This window comes from Rattus rattus, chromosome 1 (assembly GCF_011064425.1).
Source record: "Rattus rattus isolate New Zealand chromosome 1, Rrattus_CSIRO_v1, whole genome shotgun sequence".
Taxonomy (NCBI): domain Eukaryota; kingdom Metazoa; phylum Chordata; class Mammalia; order Rodentia; family Muridae; genus Rattus; species Rattus rattus.
Genome location: NC_046154.1, coordinates 165,113,911 through 165,141,283, shown reverse-complemented (window position 1 = coordinate 165,141,283; position 27,373 = coordinate 165,113,911). Strand labels below are relative to the sequence as shown.

General features: G+C 45.8%; 1 protein-coding gene across 3 annotated transcripts in view; it reads right to left on the bottom strand.

The window, feature by feature from the left end:
• Slc41a2 (solute carrier family 41 member 2) overlaps window positions 1–27,373 on the bottom strand; it is a 104,777-nt gene that overhangs the window by 64,463 nt on the left and 12,941 nt on the right. For 2 of the 3 annotated variants that reach the window (XM_032910571.1, XM_032910577.1), the window contains exons 2-5: window positions 16,557–17,270; window positions 12,943–13,050; window positions 4,534–4,605; window positions 2,705–2,849 (exon numbers count right to left, since the gene is read on the bottom strand). In XM_032910571.1, coding sequence (XP_032766462.1) covers window positions 2,705–2,849; window positions 4,534–4,605; window positions 12,943–13,050; window positions 16,557–17,108 — 877 coding nt within the window. In that variant the 5' untranslated portion in view covers window positions 17,109–17,270. Of the gene's footprint in view, window positions 1–2,704; window positions 2,850–4,533; window positions 4,606–12,942; window positions 13,051–16,556; window positions 17,271–17,353; window positions 17,502–27,373 lie in introns of those variants that run through there. The other variant, XM_032910585.1, reaches the window with a different exon arrangement.

Here is a 27,373-nt window from a genome sequence, read left to right as displayed (position 1 = left end):
CTCAAGTCCCCGTCTCTAAGCCAGCGACAGGAAATGTGACTGAGTGCTTACACTGTCAGATCCTTATTTTCTTGACTCATACAAGTGGGAGAAGGGTAACACTTACGTCCATAACCAAGAGTATAAGAAAAGAGGAAAAGGAAAGAGTGTTATACAAAGAAATGGGAAGTGTGCAGCTCGCACATGGTACGTGTACGTCAGTCTGAAACATAAGCAGTTGTGGGAAGGAATAAACAGCATCTCACCACACCTTTGGAGTACCCGTGGAGACAAACGCTTTACTGTGGTATGCCGGCTTCACAGACGATAAGCCCGGGTTCTAGGGAATAGTGCTTAGACTCTTGCCAGAGGCCACACCGTGTATGATGCTGGGTGAGTACCCAACACTGGAGCTCAGAAGCCAAACCTGCAAGCAGCAGAGTTTGTGTCTGCACCAAGCGATGCTCGAGTCTTATACTCCAGGAGGCTTTGCTCGGCAGAGCTACTCTTTTCACAGTGCATTGGAAAGGGAGAGGAAATGTCTTCACAGCCACAGGAGATGCGACCCTACAGAAGCCTTCCCTAGATCACACCTTTAGATCCCTACATGGAGACCTTTCTCAGGCCTGCCCCCCTGGCACTGCACACACAGCCCAGCGGACAGCTGCCATTTGACCGTACTGCTGAAGGAGGTGAAGCTTCCTCGCCTGTGAAGTGTAGTTTCCAGTACCTGCTTTACATGTATTAAAATGGCTAAAATACCAAGCCGCCATATAAAGTGATTGTCAAGCCAGATAAAGCGAGAAGCGTAGAAAGCCACTTAAAAATCTGAGCTTTGAAATTTGTAGATAGGGGCTGGAGAGATGGCTTAGTGGTTAAGAGCACTGACTGCTCCTCCAGAGGTCCTGAGTTCAAATCCCAGCAACCACATGGTGGCTCACAACCATCTGTGATGGGATCCGATGCCCTCTTCTGGTGTGTACAGTGTGTGTGTGTGTGTGTGGTTGTGTGTGTGTGTAATACAAATAAATCTTTAAAAAAAGAAAATTGTAGATATTTCACACTTGATATATTGAAATTTTTTAAGTAGCACTTTCTAAACAGTCAGAAAGAGGCATTATTATTATTATTATTATTATTATTTATTATTATTATTATTATTATTATTATTATTTTAATTCAGCAAGATCTATCTAGGCACAATGGGTCATGCCTTTGATCACAAACAACTTGGAGGCAGAGGTAGGGGGCATCGTGAGTTTGAAACCATCCTGGCCTACATAGAGAGTTCCAGGATAACCAGGGCTACATAGAGAGATACTGTCTCAAAACAAAACAAAACAAAAAAACTTAAAAACATGTAGTGAAGACAAAGCCTCAATGACTCTATTCTGTTACATCCACAGTGCCTAATATAGCGCTCACATCAACAAATACAAAGAAGACGGTCCTGTAAATTCTGATGCTGTTAACATTTAGTTGGAGGTGTGGTGTTTGAGACAGGGTTCTCTGTGTAGCCCTGGCTGTAATGGAACTCGATTTGTAGATCAGGCTGGCCCTGAACTCTGAGATCCACCTCTCTCTGACTGCCAAGTGCTAGCATCAAAGGCTTGTGCCACCACTGCCCAGCTCAGTTATTTTTTTTTTACTTCTGTTTTTTAAACATATAGTCAGAAAATGCTACCTCAGGCATAAGTACGAGGCTATATTTATATTATCACAGGAACGTGCAGTCTGGGGTTTTTAGTTTGTTTTTTTACATGTACACTTGTGCATCTGAGTGATGGAGTACTCATAGGCGTGCGGACACCCTCAGAAGCTCTTGGTGCTGGATTCATCCTTCACCCTGGGCTGTAGTCACGGGCAGTGGTGAGCTGCCTCATGTAGGTTCTGGGAACTGAACTCAGGTCCTCTAGGGGTCCAGGAAGTGCCCTCAACTAAAATTTTAAATGAGGGATTGCTTTTGGAACTAAGAGGCCCTGGAATGCTTGTGACAAGCCAGGAAGTCCCCTGTGAGATTTCCAGGAAAGCATTTCTTAACTCTTAGGTAAAGCAGTGTCTTGGACATTGAAGAATTCTTATTGAAAACAGGGCCATAACATCTACCTATGGCCAAGGGGACAACCTTGAAAAGCCTGCTCTCCACTGTGTTTATAAACAATGAAACAAAATAAACCAGATAGTGGTGCATGCCTTTAATCCCAGTACTCGGGAATCAGAAGTCGGCAGACCTCTGTGAATCTGAGGTCAGCCTGGTCTACAGAGCTAGTTCCAGGATAGCCAAGGCTACACGCAAAGAAATCCTGTCTCAAAAAAACAGATAAGTGGATGGATGGATGGATGGATGGATGGATGATAGATGATAGATGATAAAAGAGATAGAAATAGATCTGATGGGGCTGGAGAGATTGCTCAGTAGTTAGGAGCACTGACTGCTCTCCCAGAGATCCTGAGTTCAATTCCTAGCAACCACATGGTGGCTCACAACCATCTGTAATGGGATCTGACGCCATCTTCTGTGTGTCTGAAGACAGCGACAGTGTAATCATATAAAGAAATAAATAAATCTTTAAAAATAAAAGAAATACATCTGAACTAAGTTTATGTGGAAATTTTCTGCCATTTTTATCATGAGCAAATATTTTTTAAAGTCCCCATCCTGGGAAAACAATCCTTTTAGTGAAACGTCAAAAACCGCCGAGCCGGCCTTTACCAATCCACTTACCCTGCAGGAGAGACGCAATGAAGGCGGTTGCCACACTGCTGGAGCACAGGAGTATGGAATGGCTGAGGTAATATTTCCCTTCCGGAATCCAGCCCAGTATGATCGCTGCCACAGCTGCCAGAAAACCAACCACTGTGGCCTGCACCTAAGAGCCATTTTTATAAAAGCCAGATTAGTAATTCTTAAAGCACTAAATTAACATTAGCTAATCATTACAAACAAGGCCATCGGTGGCGCTGTGTGTGGTAACTGAGCTTCATTTTGAAGAGGCTTTTTCCCTTCCTCAGTGGTAACCGCTTCTGCCAACCACTGTTCCCTGTTCATCACATGTCCTTGGGGGAGAGAGCCAAACGTGTGGGCAACCAGGGTCAGCAAATTCCTAGCCAACTCTGGCAACCATCCTAGCCAAGTTACAGGAAAGAGTAGCAAGGGAGTGACTGCCAGAGGCTGGCTTGGAGACTGCTGCAATGACCTGTGTGGATCACCCAGGAGAGGGCTGTGTTCACAGCTGAAGGGTGCTTACTGCTTACATCCACACATTCTCAAATGTCTGATTTATTTATTCTATATGAGTACACTGTCGCTGACTTCAGACACACCAGAAGGGTGCACCAGATCCTATTATAGATGGCTGTGAGCCACCATGTGGTTGCTGGGAATTGAACTCAGGACCTCTGGGAGAGCAGCCAGTGCTTGTAACTGCTGAGCCATCTCTCCAGCCCCTCTCAACTTTTTAATTTGTTATAGTGCTCTATTGATGTATAAATGTTTGGACGATCTTGGTTTTGTGCTGTTGTTACAGGGAACATGTCACGTGTTAAGCAAGTACTCTCCCACTGACGAACATCCCTACATGTTTTTACCGCCCTGCTTAGATTGCTACAAGGTCAAGCTGAAAGGTTCTCAGAGTTTTCTAAAAAAAAATACAATGACTGAAAACACAAAAAAGAGAAGCCCAGGAAGTTCTATGAAGTAAGAAAGGCTCTACAGCTGGGTGACATTAGAGCTGAGATTGCAGCTCAGCTCCATCCCCAGGAGCCCTTATGTCCCTGAGACGCATCACAAAATTATACTCCACAACCATCTTCTCAACCTGTGGCCTCGCTGAGTAACACTGACGTTAGTGAATATTCTTAGTGCTCATACTCACCAAAGAGTGGCTCAGGACAGGTGAGACCTCTGACGTAAGAGTTATGGAAGAGTAGGTAAAGAGGCAGAAGAGACACCTTAGACTAGAAGAAAGCTGTAACTGATACATGATTCCTGGCTCAGTACATACGTAGTTGGTATTTGAGTGGATTTATTAATAATAATATTAACGGTAGCAGTAAGAAAGGAAAATCAGCATAAACCAACAGGTGAGCACACTACCAGAAAAGAGCTCAGCTTAATTATGCAACTAATGCCAATTTAGAATTTATAATTTCATTTCTTAGAGAAATTAATGCTAGTTTTTTATTTCTAATACTAATTTAGAAAAATTAAAGTAAGAAGTCTTGGTATTGGTTCCTGCAGACCCAGGAAGATTAATTTAAACACAGGAGTTTGAGGTCAGACCAAGAAACACAGATATCATCTCAAAAACCTAAAACTAAAACAAATATAAACAAAACACAAAAAGCAGGGCCTCACGAGTGAACCCGAGAGGCTGAGGCAGGGGGATTCTGTCTCAGGGTAAGGCCATCCTGAGCAACACTGGAAGTCTGCTTCAGAACCCATAAGGATGGGGCAAGCGATGGGATCAGCTGGGATGGGGGTCCTAAGTTATTGTTTGGATTCTTGAATGGTAAACCACATCCACGCTCTATAAATAAGCACACGCCGCTCACCTGCTTCAAAGCCAAGTTGCCGATGATTAGATTCCACTTCTCGATGGGTGAGTCCATCTTCCCGACATTCACCTGTGAGGAGGAGGACACTCTTAGGCTCCACTCTGCTGTCTGCTTTATTTACACAGAACCCCAAGTCTTAAAGTACAAAATGCACCTTTAGTAATAACTGCCGTGTGTAGCCAGTGCTCAGAACAATGCCCAACTTACAACCGGCCTGCTACGTGACACCCAGCTCGCCAGGATGGGAAAACAGGATCTTAGGTGACAAGTTACAGTCATCCATCTGCTGGGAGACACTATAACCACATCACTGTCATCCTCACGACAAGTTTGTTATGCTGAGTGTCGAGAGAGAGAGTGGTAGAATTCTGAGCTGTTAGCACGTGAGTCCACGGCATGAAATGACTATAACCATAGAGGTACTGGCCAAAGAGTAGGACATAAACAAATCGTCTACATCGGAGTCATGAATGCAGCTGTCAGCAGTAAGAGCTCAGTATGTTCACAGCATATGTCCGATTATCAAAATTATATACATTTTGATACAGCTTTCTGGTAAATGGAGGGACGCTTCCCCAAATAAGGTTAGACTTCACATACTCTTCTGCTCCGCAATCCAGGTAACTTTCTTAACCACTTGGGATTAAAAAAATATCACCCAAATTTGCCAAGTTTTTCTATCGTCGTACTTTGGGAAGCAATGGACGATCATTCGCAATACACACGCACGCAAAATTTATAAATATATTACATTGAGCTAGACTTTAATTATTCTTCATCTACTCATGGGAGACCTTCAAGTGTTATAAAAACATCTGCGGCCTGCAATATGGCTCAGAGGTGAAGGCAGTCACTGCTCAAGTCTGGCGACCTGAGTTTGATGCCTGGAAGTCACACAGTGGAAGGAGGGAACAACTCCAGCAGGCTGTCCTGACCTCACACCCATCACGGTACATATACATGGTGTATGTGTGCTCACACATACATATACACGGTGTGTGTGTGCTCACACATACACACACAGTAATATTTAAAGCATTTAAGCCTTTCTTTCACAAGGGTGAATAAGGGAGATAGGCCAGGCCCTGGCCCAATATCCAGCTCCTCGGAAGCATGTGAAGTTGTTGTCTACGGGTAGATTTAACCATGGATCAACCGCAGCTGTTTCAGGAGCAACGGAGCAGCAGGTTAAGTGTGACATCAAGAAGTCTATTCAACTGAGAAAACATAGTCTCCTCTGCACTCTCCCTCTGGCCTTCAGGCTCTAAGTGTGCAGCTACTGCGAACACTGAGGTTTCTCGGTGCTCTGGAACAATTACTCACGCTGTCTTTACGGACGGATTTACTAAACCGGACAGTAACTATCGATTCCTTCATGTTTGCAGCTCTAGTGGTCTGGAGCTCCGCTCGAGAGAGCAACGATTAAAGAGTGAATCTCCCTCAGACTTAGAGCTCCTGAGGCAGGCAAAGATTAGTGTTGCAATTCCGGTAACTATTAGAAAGATGTCAATAGCCGTAGTTAACGATCTACAGTGACTCCAGAAGAAGCCTGAGACGTAGAGCCACCAGTCACTTTGTTTTTTTTTTTAAAGATTTATTTATTATATAAGTACACTGTAGCTGTCTTCAGACACAGCAGAAGAGGACATTAGATCCCATTACAGATGGTTGTGAGCCACCATGTGGTTGCTGGGATTTGAACTCAGGACCTCTGGAAGAGCAGTCAATGCTCTTAACCACTGAGCAATCTCTCCAGCCCCTGACAGTCACTTTGTTACTAGCAGCAGAGGCGCACACACTCCAGGCTCTACAGAGACCACGGCTGGCAGAGTGCAGAGTCAGAGAACTGACGTAGGCATCTTAGCCAGATTCACTTGGTATGGTCACTGCCGGCGTCTTCTGAGAGAGAGAGAGCTACATTCCACAAAGTTCTGTCCATACAAACGTTCAGGCTATTGTGTGATGGGACGTAATGTTAGGAAGGCACTAGTGAAGTGTGTGTTGTGGGGAGGGGCATGATTTCTGGAAGACAGAAACAGCAGGCGTGGAGACATTCCCTTGCCAAGGTTACACAGCTTTCTTCCCTGACCCAGTGCTTACGCTGTTTCTCCAATCATCCTGCCACGCCCCTTCACTTTCCCCCCTCACATAACCATAAGCCCACAGACAACACACAAGGTTGACGAGGTCACAGATCTTAGAGACGAACCTGCTGCTGGCACTTTCCTAAACCAGTATAATTCCCAACTGCACTCTAAAACACGCAGCCTTCTGGCCACAGGTAAGTGTAGGTAGACCTCAGCCCTCATCAAAGAAGAATCTTTTATCCTGGGACGGAGAGATGGCTCAATGGTTAAGAGCACTGTTACTCTTCCAGAGGACAGGGGTTCAGTTCCCAGCACCTACATGGCAGCTCACAACTGTCTATATTTGCAGTGCCAGGGAATTCAATGCCCTCTCTAGTCTCTTCTGCCTTACCAGGCACCTTCATGCACATAAATAAAAGGAAGATAATTTGGCAGCAGAGATCATTATAGAAAACTGCCACTGTTCAGAATGCAGAGAACAGCTGACCACAGATACCCAGCCCCAGTCAATCTGGCTACAATACAACTCCTACCCCAGTTGATCCATCTACAACATAACTCCTATGCTAAGGGCTCAGGGATCGTCTAAGAGGAGGAGGTGAAAAAGGTTACAAGAACCAAGGGATCAGGGTGTGGGACTGTGTTTCTAGCCATGACAGAGAAGCTACACCCCTGAGATCTCAACAATCGGGTGGCCTGAACAGGACCAGCCGCCACCCCAGTGTGGACGCAGCCTCATTCCTAGTGCAAAGTTACAGGCAGGTAACTACTGAGAAGGGAAAATGCGTCCTTCCCAGGGATGAGTCTCGGGATTGGTCCTGCAGCACCAAGTGGTCAGCCCTAGAAACACACACATCCAGGCAGCACTGAAGGGCTTCAGTACGTTGTGTTTCTGTATCTGTTTATATGGATATGTAAGGACCAGGGTTAGGGGAAAGGAGGCCATGAATCTGAGAGAAGGCATGGATGGGGGCAGACGTGGGAGGGGGAAGGAAGGAAAAGGAAGGGGAAACGTGTAATTATAGATTGGTTATGTATTTTTAAACCCTCTAATTATGAAAAAGAGCAAAGAAGGAGACATGAAAGCAAGTAGAGAAAAACAACAATGTCTGTGAGCGAGTGGACAAGTGGAGGGCGTGGTGGGGTGTCTAGAAAAGGTGACACTAAGAAACCACTACCTTGGAGATACATTACCGCCAGTGACCTAAGGATGCACTCAGCCCCATGCACTTGAGGTCTGCACGTCTGGGTACTGACCATGCACCGCAGCTCAGGGCCACAAGCTACTACTTTCCCACCTACGAACCTGTCTGTTGTTTTACCCTTTCCCAGTAACGAGCATTTACCTCCAGTCTCAGAGGAGGCCACTCTCCCATCTCTGTGACTCCCTCACCCAATTCTGTCATCCTCTGGGAACTCGTTCTAGGTCCCAACAGCTTCACCACACCCACTAGTAGTCCAAGTCAGAACCATCTTTATCCCAGATCACAGCGGCAGACTGGTCTCTGCCCCAACAACATGATAATCTGTTAAAGATGTGTATAAGTCCACATCGCTCCTCTGCTCAAATCCTTCCAACGGCCCCTAACTCACAAGCAGCCAAAGTCCTTACAACAGTCTGCACGGCCTTCTGTCAGCTGGCCCCTGCTAGCTCTCCCCCACCCCACCCCACCCCCGGTCTTCTGGGTTTTACCGCTCTCACCTGACTCCACCCCTAGGACCTCTCGAACCTCCGTGAACACTGTACAAACCTTTGGAGGGCTTATTTGATTTTGGTAGGTTAACCTTATTTCATCCAAGTGTCACTGCACGTACATGTGTGCTCCACAAGGATGCAGTACTCAGAGAAGTCAGAAGAGGGTGGCAGAGTCCCCGACCCTGCAGTTACAGACAGTTGTGAACCACCACGTGGACACTGGGAACTTAACTCAGGTCCTTTGCAAGAGCAGCAAGTAGTCAAAACTGCTAGCCGTCTCTCCGGTCTCTAGAGGGTTTATTGTGGAACAGATTACTGGTTGTGAGCTGGTTCAGCGGTTTTGGAATGGTGCCAAACATTTACACTTCTAACAGGCTGCTGGTGCTGACATTAAAAGACCACACTTTTAAGAAGAAACCGTCTCAGCCCAACAGGCGGTAGCGGTGCACGATTATATTCCCAGCACTTAGGAGGCAGAGGCAGGGGGATCTCCGAGTTAAGGGTTGCCTGTTTTACAGAGAGTTGCAGGACAGCCAGAACTACAAAGAGAAACCTGTTTCAAAATCCAAACCAGAACCAGAGTTCAGTCCCCACACCCACATCAGGTGAATGAGGCACGCTCTCTGAGGCACGCTCTCTGGCTGGCAAGGGCACCTGTACACCCGCGTGCCTCCCTCCACACACGCACACAGCTCTGAGGAAGAAGCGTCCACCTAGCATAGGAACACACACACTCTGGCCTCCACCCTTCTCACTGTCTGGAATGTCCCTATCTCGGCCTCAGTTCCTCGCTCTATCTCATTCACCAGTTTATCAGCAGCAACACAATTCATTCTCATTCCCTCTGCTGCCCCTCCCCTACTCCTTCTTTCCAGGGTCTCACTATGTTAGGAATTCTCTTTGTAGACCAGGATGGCCTTGAATTCCCAGGGATCTCCCTGCCCCTGCCTCTGCCCCCACCTCCAAAAGCCCCACCTATTTGACAATTCTCAGTCCACAGAAGAGAGAAACCCCAGCCCTACCTCCCACAGAGATGCTCTGGTAGATCCCCCAACCAGGACCCCCCCCCCCGTGACAGGTTTCCTCCTAGTGCTGGGCTTCTACACCATTTTGAAACTCTCCTCTCTAAAATATGAACAGGAAACAAGATATATACAGACCCATGAGTAAAATACTACACACGAAACAGATACTAGAGCGGAGTTTAAAAAAAAAATTATTGGGGTTGGGGATTTAGCTCAGTGGTAGAGCGCTTGCCTAGCAAGCACAAGGCCCTGGGTTCGGTCCCCAGCTCTGAAAAAAAAGAATAGAAAAAAAATTATTGAGGCCAAGTTGGGTGTGAATTCTCACACTACAATCCCTGCATGCAGGAGGCAGGAGGCAGGAGACAGTAACGAGTACCAAGCTAGCCTGGTCTACAGAGTGAGTTCCAAGTTAGTCATGGCTATACCCAGGGATGATACCATCCACAGTGGGCTGGGCCCTCCCCACCAATCACTAATCACTTTTCTTAAAAAACTGCCCCTATGGCTGAGTCTTAGGGAGGCATTTTCTCAGCTGATAACTCCTTTCAGCTAATTCTAGATTGGACTGAGCTAACATAAAACTGGCCAGCACGTCGTCTCAACGGACTTGCCCCACAAGATCAATTCACCTTTTTGAGACTTAATGTCAACATGTGGATTAAGGATGACAAGTCTTATTTAAAACATACTCTTCTTTAACTGGATTTCCTACAGCGTGACCTATTTCAAAACAGAGTGACATAATCTATTACGAGTCTAGGACGGGGCTCAAGAATGACACGTGTGTTTAGAGCAATGTTCTTTGAGGCAATCGAACGGAAACTTCACTCTTCCTGGCAAAGTTATCGTGTTGCTTAAATGCTTGCACGCTTAGCTGCATTTATCAGAACAAAGTCCAATTTGCAACAAGTGCTGCGAAAGCCACCTTTCCATTCCCGTCCAGGAGTGTCATAAAAAGTTTCCACTGCCTTAGTTTCTCCTGGAGACGCCTCCTGGGCTCAGGGGAGGGTGATAGTCGCGTCCGTCCACTAATTCTCAAAACTACAGGAAAGCCAAACATGCTTTCGTTTTCCCTTCTTCAAGGCTGGGGGCATACCCAAATAATCAAGAACTAAAACCCAGGGGTTGGGGATTTAGCTCAGCGGTAGAGCGCTTGCCTAGGAAGCGCAAGGCCCTGGGTTCGGTCCCCAGCTCCGAAAAAAAAGAAAAAAAAAAAAAAAAAAAAAAAAAAAAAGAACTAAAACCCAAATTCAGCATATCAGTAAATGTCACCAATAAGAAGGTGCCGGAATGATAGATAAGCATAAAATTTAAATTTTAAACATTTATCAAGATTTGACTATTAGATTTTTTTCAAGAAAATGTGTGTGTGTGTGTGTGTGTGTGTGTGTGTGTGTTATGCATGAAGTTAGTGTGTTTGTAGGGGAACATGTACATTGTGTGCACATGCATTTAGAGGCCAGGGCACAACTTAAGATGTCATTCCCCAGGTGTCATCCACTCTGTCTTTCAGACAAGGTGTCTCACTGGTCTGTGACTGACCGAGTAGGTTAGACTGGCTGGCCAGCGAGACTCAGAGGGACTCTCCTGCCTCTCCTTTTCCAGGACTGGGATTACATGCATGCCCGACTTGGATCCCACATGGGTGTTCTGCCCACTGAGCTATCTTCCCAGCCCCATCACTCATCTAAGAGTTTGACATGTGTTTATCACACCACACTATCACTTGGGAAAAAGGTATCCTTACGCTTTGGGTTTGAATCTGTAATACAGGAAGCTGCTTTTGGGGAGGGAGGGGTTCCCCGAGACAGAGTTTCTCGGTGTAATGGCCCTAACTGTCCTGGAACTCACTCTGTAGACCAAGGTGGCCTTGAACTCAGAGACCTACCTGCCTGTGCCTCCCATGTACTGGAATTAAACACACGTGGCACCACTGCCTGCTTGGGCTTTCAGATCGTAAGATAATTGCTTAAAGTCTCTAAGTCTGGATAATCTCATGCTATGTAAATGTATGCCCTGAGTCTCCACTGTAGTCTCACCCCTCGCCCAACTGTTACGGAAAACCTGTCTAAGCACGGTGCCTCATAGCCAGGGCTCATAGACGCAAACAGGGCAATCGGCAGGTCGTTCCTGACAGTGTGACCCAGCCCAGCTAGTTCTCCAGGTCATTTCTGTTTCAGGTGAGGTCATGCTTGGCAGACAGGCTCTAAGTAAACCACTGGACAGAGCAGTAAGTCAGTATCTAATGGTTGGTCTGCTCTGCCTCACTGTCATTTCGCAGTTGTGTCTGTTTTATGCCTGTGCCGTCATTCACTTATCCTAACTGTCAAGTCAGGCATGGTGGTGCACACCTCCAACCCCAGCACTCAGGAGGCAGAGACAGGGGATCTCTGTGAGCTTGAGACCAACTCAGGCTACACAGTGAGTTCCAGGCCAACCAGGGCTACAGAGTGACACCTTATCACAATTGTTATATAAATGTATATATGTGGGGTTGGGGATTTAGCTCAGTGGTAGGGCACTTGCCTAGCAAGCGCAAGGCCCTGGGTTCGGTCCCCAGCTCCGAAAAAAAGAAAAGAAAAAAAATGTATATATGTATATGTATAATATCTATTATCCATTATAGTATATATTGTATATTATATAAATATGTGTATTTATAACATATGATATATATTTATATGTATATAATAGTATGTGTTTATAATATGTATAATTTATAATATCTGTAATATGTATTATATATGTTATATATCTTTTAACATATTAAGTATGATAAATATGACATATAAATATTTATATATTATATATTCAACACTACTTATTTATTTATAAGTGTTTGCCTACATGCATGCATACACACGCTTGGTGCCTGGCGGACAGAAGAGGACCTCTGATTTCCTGGAACTGGAGTTACGGATGTTGTGAACCGCCATGTGGTGGGATCCTATGCAAGTGAGTGCTCCTAACCTCTGAGCCGCATCTCTCCTGTCCTAACGCTCTCTGTAAGGATGGACCGTTAGAGCGTGGTTAAGTATCCAGTTATCGGTCATAAGTGAAACTACGGGTTTCTATAGTATAAAAGGAGATAGCAATGGGCAGGGTGGTGCATGCCTTTAATCCCAGAATGCTCAAGAGGCAGGAGGATCCGTGTTCTGAGCCAGTCTTGTCTACACAGCAAATCTGAAACCCTGTCTGATGAAAGAAAAGCAAGAGCTGATAGTGTAAATGTGGATCCCCTGATATGAACGGATGAGCAGTATGTAACAGGTCGCATTATAAAGGAATACCAAGGATTCTAGCTCTATTTTCAACTCAGCCGACCACAGAGCACACAGACTCTCAGTATCTGCCTGCCCCATGTACTGCACAGCAATGATACCTGATAGTGTGGCCTGGCATCGAACGAGGCAAGCATTCTGGTGAGAAGGGAAAGCAGGACCACATCCTCAGGTGAGAGAACGCCGAGATCTTTCAGGGCGCCTAACTCTGAGGCCGGGAAACTTACCAGACAGGAAAAACAACCTCCTTGTCACACAGACTCTAAGTAGAAAGAAATAAGTAACATGCGTAATAGGAAATAGGAAAAAAAACTTACTGCAGTGGATAACCGAGACGCCAATGTCATTTCCAAGTTCCCTTTCAGACCAAGAAGCGCGGGCACCAAAATGAAGACTTCTGTCACGTTTTTGAACACCTCCCAGTGCTGAAACACAAAGCAGCAGCTTCTCTTAGGACACTGGCCTGAATACCACTGTGTAGACCAGGCTAGCCTCAGACTCAGGGACCTGCCTGCATCGGCCTCCTGGGTGCCTGGGATTAAAGCCTTGGGACAGCATCCTGGCTGCTTCCCTGTTTTAAGGGACAGCACAGGTTGTCTCATCAGTGAACTTGTTGGTGAATCACCACACCCTCCTGAGATCAGGATCTGAGGACTTTAGACAGTTCCATTGGCGTTGGTTCCACATCTGGCATCACGACGCCTACTCTATAGCTGACACCAATAACCACAACTAAGCCTGGCGCTCTGAGATTTACTCTCACACTCTCTTTGGCAGTCCTGCAGATGAAGTCCACAGCCTATTACACTCTACCACTGAGCTGCACACCAGCCCGTGAGTTTTTGAGACCGTTCAGGCTAGCCATTAACTCACTACAGTAGCCTAGGCCAGCCTTAAACTCGTCAGCCTTGTGCCTCTGCATCCCAAATGCTAGATGCCAGGCGTGCACCGCAATGCCCAGTTACTTTACCGCATCACTGACTGCAGAATCCATGCCTCTAAAGGTTAAGAACCGGTGGGACTTCATCATCTGGACTGGAGTCTGGGTTCCAGTCTCACGAGAAAGTCACACTGTTGTTACGACAGTTACAGATGAGGAGAGAGATCTGAAGAGGCACAACCACATTCCCAAGGCCGGGAGGGAGGGAGGGAGGGAGGGAGGGAGGGAGGGAGGAATTGAGAGTTGACATCGGAAGTAGTTAGTAGCCCTATGTTTGCCCCTCATCTTAGGTATGAAACTAAGCAGTGGCCTAACACAGGCTCATAAGACCAGCACCAAACTGAAAATAACCCTATTTAAGACAGGGTGCTGAGGGGCTGGAGAGATGGCTCAGAGGTTAAGAGCACTGACTGCTCTTCCAGAGGTCCTGAGTTCAAATCCTAGCACCCACATGGTGGCTCACAACCATCTGTAATGGGATCTGATGCCCTCTTCTGGTGTACATGAAGACTGTGATAGTGTATTTACAAACATAAAATAAGACAGGGTGCTACTGTGTAGCTCAGGCTATCCTAAATTCCCTGTGTAGTAGGACAGGTGGATCGCAAACTCATGATGTTCCTGCCTCAGCTTCCCCAGGTTACAGGCATGTGCCACCATGCCCTGATGAAATGACATGCCTGCCCCTCAGGATGGACCTGTCACGGTCAGCTCTGTAATCCTGGAGGAGACCTCTCTGGGCTCTATGAAGGGAAGAGAGTGATAAAGGCCCTCAGACAACACCATAAAGCGGATGATACGAAACTGCTTTCTGAACTGAAAGCAATGTAAACAGCTCACAACACAGAGAGATATTTTACAAATGCAATTAAAAAGTGGGATTGTCCCAGTAGGAGACTTCAGGAACTGACATAGCATGGGAAATTTTTTTTTTTTTAAAAAGTGAAGTGAAGGGGTTGGGGATTTAGCTCAGTGGTAGAGCGCTTGCCTAGGAAGTGCAAAGGCCCTGGGTTCGGGTCCCCAGCTCCGAAAAAAAAAAAAGAATCAAAAAAAAAAAAAAAAAAAAGTGAAGTGAAGCCAGAAGAGGGCTCATAAGTAGAGTGATCCTGGCTCTCGGTGGTCTAGGGCAGGAAAGACCGAAAGGTCAAAGCCAGGCAAAGCCAGTCAAAGCGAGACAGTGAGACCCTACTGAAGCCGGGGAGGAGTGAGGAAGGAGAAAAGGAAAAGAGAAAGAGGGAAGGGGGAAAGAGAAGCCAAAGGGAAGAGAAGAGAAGGGGAGAAAGAGGAAGAGGATGGTGTGAGGGTTAGTGAAGCCTCGGTAATCTACATTCAATCCTCAGAATCCATGTTTTTTTGGTTTTTTGTTTGTTTTTTTTAAACCGAAAATTGTTCTTTAATTAAATAATGCCATTCTCAGGTGATATAGAACAGTCATCTTGACAGAATCACTTTTTTGTATAAATACTCATAAATTAAAAATGTCTCTAGATATATGCTAAAGAGCTGCGAATCAGACCTTACAGCAGCAGCTTAACGCCTACTTTTTAAAAAGCACTAAAATCCTCTTCCATCAAAGGCTGTTTATTTCTCTGGTGTAAGGTCAGGGAGGCGCTTGCCTCGTGTATCTTCGAACAACGTAAATAACAACTATGCATATACAACTTAAACTGGGGAGGCCATAAAATTTAGGACATAACCATCTTCTGATGCAATAAGAAAATAAATAAAAATTAAATACTGCAATCTGATGTTTGGTATTGACAAATCAGTAGGTGTCAACTTCACATATGGAGGACAGTGGATTCTGATTTTTTTTTTTAATGCTCAAAATGTCATGGTATTTGGGCTAAAGGCCTTTAGAATATCAAGCGTTTCCTTTTTGCTTAAAGGAATATGATAAAATCACATCAAGCGGCTATGGTAATTAGTTTTAAGCTGGGGTGAAGTGACCTTTGGGTCCATGGCACAAGTTACATCTATATCACATTTCTGTCAAATAAAACTGGCAAGATTTCATGTTTATATACTACAATACACATTGACCAAGCTGTCAGTCCCTCACAGCTTTTTTAGAAAAATATATACATTTGTCCTTATGGATGTCAAAATGTTACACCATCATTTGTTTTAAAAAAAAAAAAAAAAAACAGATGCACATTCTTTTTTTTTTTTTTTTTTTTTTTTTCGAGCTGGGGACCAAACCCAGGGCCTTGCGCTTGCTAGGCAAGTGCTCTACCACTGAGCTAAATCCCAACCCCTCAGATGCACATTCATACTGTGAAGTTATTAGGAAAATACTCTTGCAAGTAAACTATAGAAAGATAAAACACACTTCAAAAGTATGTGGGTTGTTCGTTTACAATGTTCTATAAAGTGCAGAGAATCCTAAAGAGAGGGAAGCTACCCTAGAACGAGTTTAATTCCATGTTTAAAGAAGAAAGCAAGCGTTTGGGAGTGGTGACACACCCCTTCAATCCGGCACTTGGGAGGCTGAGTTAGAGGCAGGCAGATCTCTGTAAGTTCAAGGCCAGTCTGGACCACACATAGTTCCAGGATAGTGAGGACCATGTGGAAAGAGCCTGTCTCTAATTAATTAACAAACAAACAGACAGAAGGCCAAGCATGGTGACACACACATCCTGGAGCTGAGAAGGCAGAGGCAGTCCAGGCCCTTAGAGCTTCAATGGTAGACAGCCGAGTCAGCGAGTTTCAGCGGGAAGAGAGACCCTGCCTCATAAACACGATGAAAGCTACTAAGGAAGAGACCCAAGGTTGGCAGGCATATGCACATGTGTACACACACAAGCACACACACCCAAGCACGTGCACACATGCACACACATGCACATGTGCTCACACATACATGTGCACACACACAAGCACATGCACACATGTGCACACATGCACACATGTGCACATGCACACATGCACACATGCACACACATGCACATGTGCGCACACACACAGTGAAAACTAAACATAAAATCTCACCTGCACTATGTCCAAAACCATGCCAGCGGAAACAGTTCCAAACCCAGCCAGCAAGAATGGCACAAGTATCTGCAGAGCCATGACCCCACTGGATTCCTTTGGGAGCCTCTGGCTTGTTTCCACAATAACGTCATCGCCCTGACTGGACGGATCTTCGTCCTGTAACATGGCGGTGGTTTCCGAGGCCTCCCTTCCGTCACAGTAGTTATAGCCGGCATAGTCGTCGTACCTGGGGCTGCAGCTGGCTGGGGTATGGCCACTGCCACTGTGGAAGGCCTGCTCGGAGAACTCATGGTAGTCCAGATGTGGCTCCGATCTCTTGCTGAAAGTTTGTGCCGCACCGGACAGCCCGTCCTGCCAAATGCCGTTGACTTTTTTATGCCTGTCTTCCTGGTTTTTCTGGTAAATGACTGGCACCATGCTTAACAGTAAGTTTAGAAACTTGTCAGATTGAATTGTATTTAAATTTAAAGTCCAATCTACAAAACCCCCTCCGCTCTCCGGACTGGCACTTGTCTTGTAAGCGGCAGGTCTTCCTTTACTGTGGGTCATATTGTCATCACAAAAAGCCCTGTATCTGGCAGACTCGAGCTTCCTGAAGAACAGTGAAAGCAAGTCACAGCCGACACTTGCTCGAATTAAGCCATTGACTGCTCTGTAGAAAACGTTTCCACGAGTGAAAACACATCCAGAAATTTAAGAGAGGAATTCAATCTGCAAAGAAAAGGATGAAATTTGAAACTCAGATAAATTAAGCTCATACTGATTTTCATACAAGTGCAAGAATGATACTATACTCTAGGAGTTGGATGCAGATCTGTTCTGAGACATAAAAGTGATGGTGTTTTGTTCTGTTTTATAAAAATGCAGGGCCGAAGCCAGGTGTGGAGGCGCACTCCTTTAATCTCAGCTATTGGGAGGCAGAGGAAGGTAGATCTCTGTGAGTCTGAAGCCAGCCTGCTCTACGTAGTGAGTTCCAAGCCAGGTAGGACTACCCAGATCCTGCATCAAAAACAAAACAAGCAAACAAAATTAGGAATGTTTTATAATCTATGTTGAATGCAGATGCTTTTATTTTTGTATAATTCATGTAACTGAAGCCCATATGAGGTCTTTGCCTCTGAAGGCAACGGAATTTGCTAGACATGGCAGTACTCTCCTCATTAAGGATGCTGAGGTAAGAGGATTGCCCAAAGATAGAGGGCCAGACTGGGCTACAGAGTGAGACCCTCTTTCAAATAAAACTACAAAGAGGAGAAGGAGGAGGAAGAGGAGGAGGAAGAAGAGGAGGAGGAAGAGGAAGAAGAAGAGGAGGGGGGAGGAAGAGGAAGAGGAGGAGGAAGAGGAGGAAGAAAAAGAGGAAGAGGGGGAGGGGGAGGAGAGACGTGATGGCTCCTATCACTATGGAGAGGACTGAAAATTACATTGTGCTTGTTCCAGAGTTTCAGCACCAAAAAATTTAAGTTGTCAATATAAAAGTCACGATAAAATACTGTGTGAATGTTAAGTAATAACATTCCTTTATTTATAAGCTACTCCATATTAATTTCATCAGAATACGAAGAGACAAAGATGGCATTTATGATAAAGGCATTTCATTGGTATCCTGAATACAGTACGGCACCTTATTTTACAAATAAAGTTAGCTTAGAGCCATCTAACCTCACATTCATTAAAAAAAAATCATTAAATCGACTTAAAAATATATCCCTTTGATTATTTAGGAAATAACTCAAAGGAATGATTCTAAATACTCAGTCCTCCATTTTGTAAGCCAACCAGAATGGGGTTTGGAATGCCCTTGCCTGCTCCTCAAGCCTGCTGTGGTCTACAGCCTCCACATAGGTCTCTGACTAGATGGCCCGTGACTGGGGTCTCACAGGCCAGAAAGGAGACACTGATAGATACTGGTGCTAGTCACCAAGTGACACTGAGCTGCACAGCCACAGACACCTGGCTGGACAGCAGTGTCTTCACGGCCACATCTATCCCCAAGGGGCCAGAGCCTCAGAGACCTCTCAGGACATCTAAGCCTGCCGTGCACTTCCAAGGGAATCAAGGCAGCAACGATTTGAGGGGGGACACTTGGCCCCACTGCACACTGTACTGCTGACTGTAATGAAGACATGCTGAGTCTTCAATCCTGAGACAGGAAGGCTGACCATAAGAAACGACCAGAGGAGAGAGAGATGAGGGTCGGTCGGAAGGGCAAACAGGTACTAAGGCCTCTCTACTTCTGGGAGAAACCTGGTAACTCCCGAGACAGAACATTCTTACAGCATTGGGCCTCCTGATTCAGAACATGACGTACATATGGGTCCCTATACCCTTCACCACAGGATTATGGTATGACTTCCTATGGACTCGCTCCAGGAATCTGACTAGATTAAGTACGGCGGTTGGACCTCCATGTTCCAGGGTTGTTACGCTGCAAATTCAGTCGATCACAGATGGTAAACATCTGGGGGGAAATGTTACCCACGGACTGGTGAGGTGGCTCAGTGTCACAGTTCTTGCCTAAACACGCACTGTGGCCTAGGTCTGAGGCTCAACACCACATAAACGGGACGCGGTGGTGCACGATGCAGTCCCAGCACTAAGGAGGTAGAAGCAGGAAAATCGAAAGTTCAGACTCATCCTCGGATGTACGGAGTTTGAGGTCAGCCTGGGCTACGTGAGTTCCTGTGTCTTGGTGGTGGGAGAACACCTGTCTGTACTGATTCTGTACTACCGTGCTCTCGCCCTCAGTTCCTGAACGATTGATACAGCAGACACATGGTTTATGTGCTCTGCTGGTTTGAATGAGATGGGCCCCAATCTGGGGACGCTTAGTCCCCGGTTGATGAGCTGCCAGGGAAGGACTAGGATTGCCTTTGTTGGCAGAGGTGTGTCACTGGAGGTCGGCTCTGATATTTCCAAAGGCCACATCAGGGCCAGTGTCTCTCTCTGCTTGTGTCTGCTGACCAGCTATGTCTCCAGCACCGTGCCTGCCTGCATGGTTCCATGCTTCCTGCCCTGGGGATGAGGGCTCACCCTCTGACACTGTAAGCAAGCCCGCCATTCAATGCTTCTTTGGTAAGAGCTGCCGTGGCCATGGTGTCTGTCGGCAACAACAGAATGGCGATTAAGACATGCCATTCATATTATTTCAAGTATTCTTGGGGCTTTTGCTGTATTTTCTGTGGCACTGAACATCTGTGGCATTAGGACTGAACACAGTGTTCCGTGTATGTTGTGGGAGCGTTCCACCTCTGAGGACTGAACACAAGGTCTCACGTATGTTGTGTGAGTGTTCCCCCTCGGAGATGTCGCCCCAACTGTTTTCCCTTTTTATATTTTGAGACAGAGTCTTACTAAGTTACCAAGACAGATCTTAAATCTGTAATCCTCCTGCCTCACTGTCCGGAGTAGTTAGGATCATAGGCCTGAGCAACCAGGCACAGACTTAAAGTAGAGAGAGAAGCCAAGTTGTAGTGGTGTATACCTTAATCCCAACACTCTCAGGGCAGAGACCATCGGATCTCCTTGACTGACTTCAAGGCCAGCCTGGTCTACATAGAGACAGCCAGGGCGACATAGTGAAACCCTGTGTCAATAAAGGAGAGGTGTAAATCAGAAGCTGCACTTTCCCCTAACATCCCTGGTGATTTGCAAACACAATCAGGTGCGAGAAGCACTTTCTAATGCGTTCAATAATCTGGACTGTCCTCCTGAGACCGAGCGTGAATGTGAATTTGTACATAGACAGTGTGAATACACACAACGCACTCCTAGTCAAAGTAGGTACAGTGGGGGACAGCCTGGAACAATCTGCTAACACAGAAGCAGCACACACCCTACGGCCTTACAAGTTAAAAACTGCACCTTAAGAACACACCCAGAAGAAACCCTTGGGCTTTTACGTGTGTGTGTGTGTGTGTGTGTGTGTGTGTGTGTGAGAGAGAGAGAGAGAGAGAGAGAGAGAGAGAGAGAGAGAGAGAGAGAGAGAGAGAGAGAGAGAGAGAGAGAGAATAGAATACATTGGGATGGTTCCATTAGAGGATTCAACACAAGTTGCAATTATATATCAAGTAGATTGGTTTGAGCGATGGTATAAAAGCATGGGGTCCTTCACGGGTACTGTTCATGTTTCTTACGCTTCATGGCCTGTGCAAGGACATACGGCTGGTCTTTGAAGTGTGCGGACATCTTACAAAAGTGCGCGGGGCTAGAAACTTGGCCCATTAGTTAACAGCCCTTGTCGCTCCTGCAGAGAACCCAGGTTCAACTCCCAGCTCCAACATGGCTACTCACAACCACCTATAACTCCAGATCCATGAGGATCCAACACCCTCTTCTGATCCTCGAGCACAAGACCCACGTACCTTGTACATGTATGTATACACATGTAGATAAAGCACTCATGCTCCTAACTCTGAGGTTTTGTTTTTTTTTTTTTTTTTTTTTTTTTCGGAGTTGGGGACCAAACATGTAGATAAAGCCTACCACTGAGCTAACTCTGAGGTTTTTAAAGGGTTTCAGTCTGAGTGGTGCTGGCTTCTTATCTATTGTTAGTCCTGACCCCCTTCCCTTCCCATGAGAGGACGATGATACTGGCCTGTGCCAGTTTCCTGGACACTAAGGAGGATGACACATCTTCATGTCTGCTGGCATCCGGTCTAGCCATGATTCATTCTGGCTGATGAAAAGTCAGCTGCCACACGAGGAGTAAGGCAGCTGACCTACCCCAAACATATACTGTCTTTCCTCTAGGACAGTCTCTTTGACATACTGAGCAACTACAGGTTACAATCGACGATCAAGGGCTTTAAAACAACAGTTTCCAAAGATCTCAATCTCAAAAAGCAGAACAATTTCTTCTGAAGCTTTACCAAGTTGAAAGCACTTCCTGGGGTCAGTCAGATGACTCAGCAGATAAAGGCCAGTCAGATGACTCAGCAGATAAAGGCGATTTGTGGCCTGGCCTGGGGAGTCCTGAAGACTCTAAGTTCAATCTGTGAAACCCACAGAAATGTTAAAAGAGAAAATCAACTCCGTGAAACTGTCCTCTGATCTACACTCATACCGATGATGATGATGACGGTGATGATGATGATTTTGATGATGATGATGATGAAGAAGCAGCAGCAGCAGCAGCAGCAGCAGCAACAGAAGAAGAAGAAGAAGAAGAAGAAGAAGAAGAAGAAGAAGAAGAAGAAGAAGAAGAAGAAGAATGAATGAATGAATGAATGAATGAATGAATCAAAGGTTTGAAAAGTTAGAAATACTACACTTAGGTTCATGGAAAATTTTTTCCATGTTCCCCGAAAGACTCGCTACAGCTTACAATGAAAGAGTTGTGTCAGAGTAACAGTCTTATCAGAAATAAACTGACACCAGGCACCCTGTAGTGAAAGCAATCTGAATCAAGAGAATTTAGCATTGATGCTAAACTCTATTCTTTATAAAAGGTTAAAGAAGTGTGTGGGGTCTGGCCTGACTTCCTGAACTCTGGGCCCTGACGCTTGAGGCCTGTGCTCTTCTCCTTCCCCTCTCTCTGTATCCAGTTAGCCTTCGGGAGAGGTATGCCAAGGTAAACCTGCCCGATCACATACAGATCACTTCCTCCCCTCATTCTATTTGAAAGATCTTAGCTCCTAACGCTGTCCACTAAGTGCTTCACTGTGCAGTGGGTTCTGAGGACAGGGATCAGCTCTGTTTGATTTGCTTTATGCAGGGACCAATCAGCAGAGACTGCCATGGCTGCCCAATTCTCCTTTAGAGACCCAAGCCAGATTAAATTTAAGTCCTCCCCATCTCTCTCTCTCTCTCTCCCTCCCTCCCTCTCTCTTTCTCCCTCCCTCCAGCCAGCCATCCCTACTTCTCTCTGTACCTCCCTCGTTCTTCCTCTCCCCTCTCCCCCAAGACAAAAAGTCTCACTGTATATTCCAGGTTGGCCAGAAACTATGTAGACCAGGCTATCCTAATATAGCCATCTGTCTGGAAATCATGTTGGGATTAAAGCTGTGCACCACCAGGTCCAGCCCATTTCTTGTTTTTGACTTCATCATTCTAATCCACTGGACTCCCTACACTGCTTCTCTGGGTTATGTAAAGGAACTAAATTCTGCACGCGTGGTTTTCTCCTGAATTGAACATAGGTGCCTGTCCATGATAAGTGAGCAGTCTATCAACTAAGCTGTATACCCAGACTCCTGAAACCCAATCCAACCTCCTTTAAAATCTCCCCATTTCTATGGCCTCTTGCAAAAGACCCAACAAAAATATACCAAGCCAAGAAAACAGAGAGAACGGTAAGCACCAAAATGCCCAAACCGCAGTTGTTTCCCGCTCTGGGTCAGCCTTTCTCAATGCGTGACAGGGAAGAAGGGCTTATCTGGCTCCCAGCTGAGAAGATAGTGCAGAAGCATGAGGTCATGCTGGACCCGAAGTCAGGAAGCAGACAGAGAGCAGCGCTGGTGCCCAACCTGATTTCCTTTCTAATCAATTTCACTGATCCATGGAACTTTGCCCTCGGGTGTCAGGCTTATCTTCCCTCTTCAGTTAAACATTTCTAGAAATACCTGGCACACCCAGAGATGTGTTTCCATGGTGATTATAAATCAACCAAACTGACAGTGAAAACTCATTATGCAGACCTAGAACTCTTCACTTAGACCAGGTTGGCCTCAAACTTACAGCAATCTTCCTGCCTATCTCACGTAGACCAGGCTGGCCTCAAACTTACAGCAATCTTCCTGCCTGTCTCATGTAGACCAGGCTGGCCTCAAACTTACAGCAATCTTCCTGCCTGTCTCATGTAGACCAGGCTGGCCTCAAACTTATAGCAATCTTCCTGCCTGTCTCGGAAGTGCTGGGATTACAGGTGCAGTGCACACAGACACATACAGCTCACACTCACAAGTTACTTAAATAACTTGTAAGAGGTAAAAATATCCATTTAGTCTCCCACCGCTAATTCCTATGTGAAGGAAGCCACCTTGTACCTCCTGTGCTACGTAAGTAGTTCTTGGTTCCCAGGGGTTAACATCCAAGGTGGCGCGGGGATGGTGACACACACCTGTCATTGAGGCACTAGAGGGGTGAGATTGGAGTACCGATGGTTCAAGGCCAGGCTGTGCTACTTATCGGGACCTCTAAAAACACAGGCTGGGGGTACAGCTTGTCTAGCATGTACTGGGTCTCTGGTTTGATGCCCAGAACGTTAAGCAAGCAAGCAATGCAGCCATGTGGAGATGCTATCTCTGTTGGGCGGGGGGAGGAAGGGGGGGACGAGGCGGGGGAAGGGGTGGGGGCGGACGGGCACCCAGTTGGAAATGGGCAGAGGTGAGGGTAGACATATGACCTTCTATTGCTGTTACATCTCAAGGTAAAACCCTATTCCCAGGTAAAGGTGTAAAAAGGAGGGGCTGAGAGAGCAACTGCTCTGGCTGTGGGTGAGAACACTACAGCAATGTGCACACTTTACCCTCACATCCTTTTAGCCATCAGATTTAAAAGCACTCGGAAATGTCAGAGTTACTATTCCCCCAAACACTTCCCCTGCCTGATTATACGTTTACCTCTAAAGTGCAATAAAAAAAAAAGTACTGTTCCACCAGAAACCTCAAGTGGGGTTCCCGGCGCCCACCTCAGGCAACTCCCACTGCCCACAATACCAGTTCCAGGGGAACGCAACGCCTCCAGCCTCCAGCCCCCATGGGCAGGCAGCTAGCTGCACTTACACGCACACATACAGTGTGTCCTCGTGTCCGCACACACACTTAAAAAGAACAAAATATAAATGCCTTTCTTTTTTAGTAAAAGAACAGTGTCTCCTTTGGAGACGGGGCTAAAATACACAGAGTCAGCATCTAGGAAAACTGCTGTCGTTGGTAGCTTCGGCTGCAAACCCACTAAACTGATTCATGAGCTCACGAGGCTGACTTAGGTAATCGAGAGCAATGTCAACTTTCTGGATGACTTGGGGAAGATTCAAGAAGAGGGAAAGGATGACCAGAGACACCTTACACCACTCCAGACGCTACCCAAACTTGACAAGGTCCGGCCATGAGCCAGCCGCCACTCAACAGGCAGCCGATGCCGTCAGACAGTCATTGCAGGGCTGCCATGCCATAAAATGGCATCAAAGTCGGCAGCCCTAAAACTCTGCATGGCTAGAAGGAAGGCTAAACATTTGTAAAACTGTGTTGAGCCTCCCTGTCCCTCCAAAAAGGAAATGAGGACAAGTCGTTCCTGTGTCAAGTCCTTACTACATCTCAGAAATCTCAGTTGGCAGGAGACTCAGAGGAGCGGACTGCACTCTTGGGACTATAATCTCCAGTATTCTCGCAAAAAGAGAGTGGGAAGACGGAGAATTGGGGACACAGCTGCACCAGGAACACGCTACAAGCTGAGAGTGTGCACCTGCAGGCTGTTACTCTGCTGCCCGAGGGAGGAGGACTGGGGGGAGGAGAGCTCAAGGCTACTATGGGCAAAATAGCAAAATCCCCTCCTTAAAGGGCAGGAAGGGAGAATGCCCGAAATCCCAGTACTGGGTGGAGGGAGTGGTAAAACTTCAAGTCTAAACTGAGCTACCTAAATGATCCTATCTCAAAATAAATAAATAAACAAATCAACCAAAAACGGTTAGACCAACTCAAATTTACTAAGAAAAGGTTGAGAGAATAAACACAGATGTGTCCACAGAAGGAGGGCACAAACGGGATTCCACAGAGCACCCTCTGCTAGACTATGTCTAGTCTATCAAAACAACGCGTGGAGATGCGAGATGCAATCTAAACGTGACCGTGCATAAGCAGGTTTTACATGTGAGAAGCAGAGCTCGATGTGGTGTCAAAAGCTTTCAATCCCAGGACTGGGGAGGCAGAGGCAAGCAGGTATCTGTGAGTTCAAAGCCAGCATGGTCTACACAGGTCAGTTCCAGGACAGCCAGGATCACACAGAGAAACCCTGTCTCAAAAGCCAAAAGATGGGGTGTGGGGGGCAAGCAATGGTGAGGATTTATACAGCTTCTGAAACAAGGCTTGTGACAGAAAACAAGTTGACTGTAGAACTGTTTTGAAGTTGAAAAACTGCTTTTAGGCAACCAAAGGACATACTTCCTTTAAGCTGTCTTAAATATTTCCTATAAGTATTCTGTGAAACCGCCAGAAAACCTTACTATCTTACAACAGAAATGGAAAGCTCATCAATTTCTTGCAGTTTTAGAGAATATTATACCATTTAGCACCTGACAGAAAGGCACAGTAAACGTTATTTAGAAACTATACCCAAGATATTGCTACTGAAGACTTGGGGTGGGCAGATGCTGATTTGAATTTTGGGTTTTTTTTTTTTTAATTCTTTCTTTCTTTTTTTCAAATGTGTGTTTCTGTGTGAGTGTATGTTTTGGGTGTGTGGGGCCACAGAGACCAGAAGAGGACATGAGGACCCCTGGAGCTGGAGTTACAGGTGGTTGTGAGCTGTACATGAGGATTCTAGAAACCAAACTCCGGTCCTCTGGGAGAAAACAGTCACTCTTAACTTCTGAAGTGTCTCGCCAGCCTGATGTTTCGGTTTTTGGAGTAGATCTCACTATCTAGCCCTGGCTGACCTTGAACTCAAAGATCTGCCTTGCAACTGCTAGGGTTAAGAATACGCAACAGTAAACCTGGGCCCATCTTTTGAGGTAAGATCTCGTGTGGCCTTCAAATCTCCAAGGTTGCCCTTGAACGTCTCAAGCCCCTGTCTCCACTCCCTAAGTGTAGAATCACGCATTGCTGAAAACTGCACTGTTTTGCTTTTCTTTAATGAAAGTCAAAACATCTGATTTCACTTCAGTAGAAAGGAAGCTTCCAGCAGAACTTGAAGCTCAAATACCAGGGTCAACTTACTCATCCAATACATTCCTTTTTTTCTTGCTTGCTTGCTTGCTTGCTTTTTCTTATATAACTGATTTTATACTTCTCTCTTCTTCATTTACACTTCTATTTTTGTTGTTGTTTGTCTGTGGTTTCTTGAGCCACAGTTTCACTATACAGTCCTGGCTGGCCTGGAACTCAGAGATCCTCCTGCCTGCCTCTGCCTCTGTTTCCCGTAGCCACCTGCACTTCTTTAAAGTAACTTAGCAGGGGTGGTGCTGTAATCCCAGCACTCAAGCAGGACTACCGGAAGTTCGAGGCCAGTGTGAGGTTCAGAGAATGCCATAAATAAATAAATAAATAAATAAATAAATAAATAAATAAATAAATAAATAAATAAATAAGGTTCTCTATTGTATACACATGTGAAACTGCCTAAAAAGAAACTTAAAGTAAAATCAATAGTTCTTATGAGGTGTTTCTATAAGCTGACAAGATGTCATGATAAGATTAACAAGAATCGCTTTTCCTCGCCATTTCTCCAGCTCTTAGAGCCCTGAACGGCCACACGTAGAAACTAAGAGACAGCCGTCCACTCACCGGGGTTCCGGTAAGGAGCCGCTGTCACTCAGAACCCATACCAACGTATGCTTTTATATTCTGCCCTTTCCACATACCCCCCAACTCTTTTTTTTTTTTTTTTTTTTTTGGTTCTTTTTTTTCGAGCTGGGGACCGAACCCGGGGCCTTAAGCTTTCCTAGGCAAGCGCTCTACCGCTGAGCTAAATCCCCAACCCCCACATACCCCCAACTCTTAAGGTTCACTATTTTTTTCAATGCAAACCCACTTCTAAAACCTGCACTTGACTAAATGTGTAATTAAAATGAGAGGTAAAAGAGAAGCTTCTGGAATGGTCAGGTACAAAGATGCCAACGGGTCAAAGTTCAAAATGGAGCACAGAGAAAGGATGAAGCC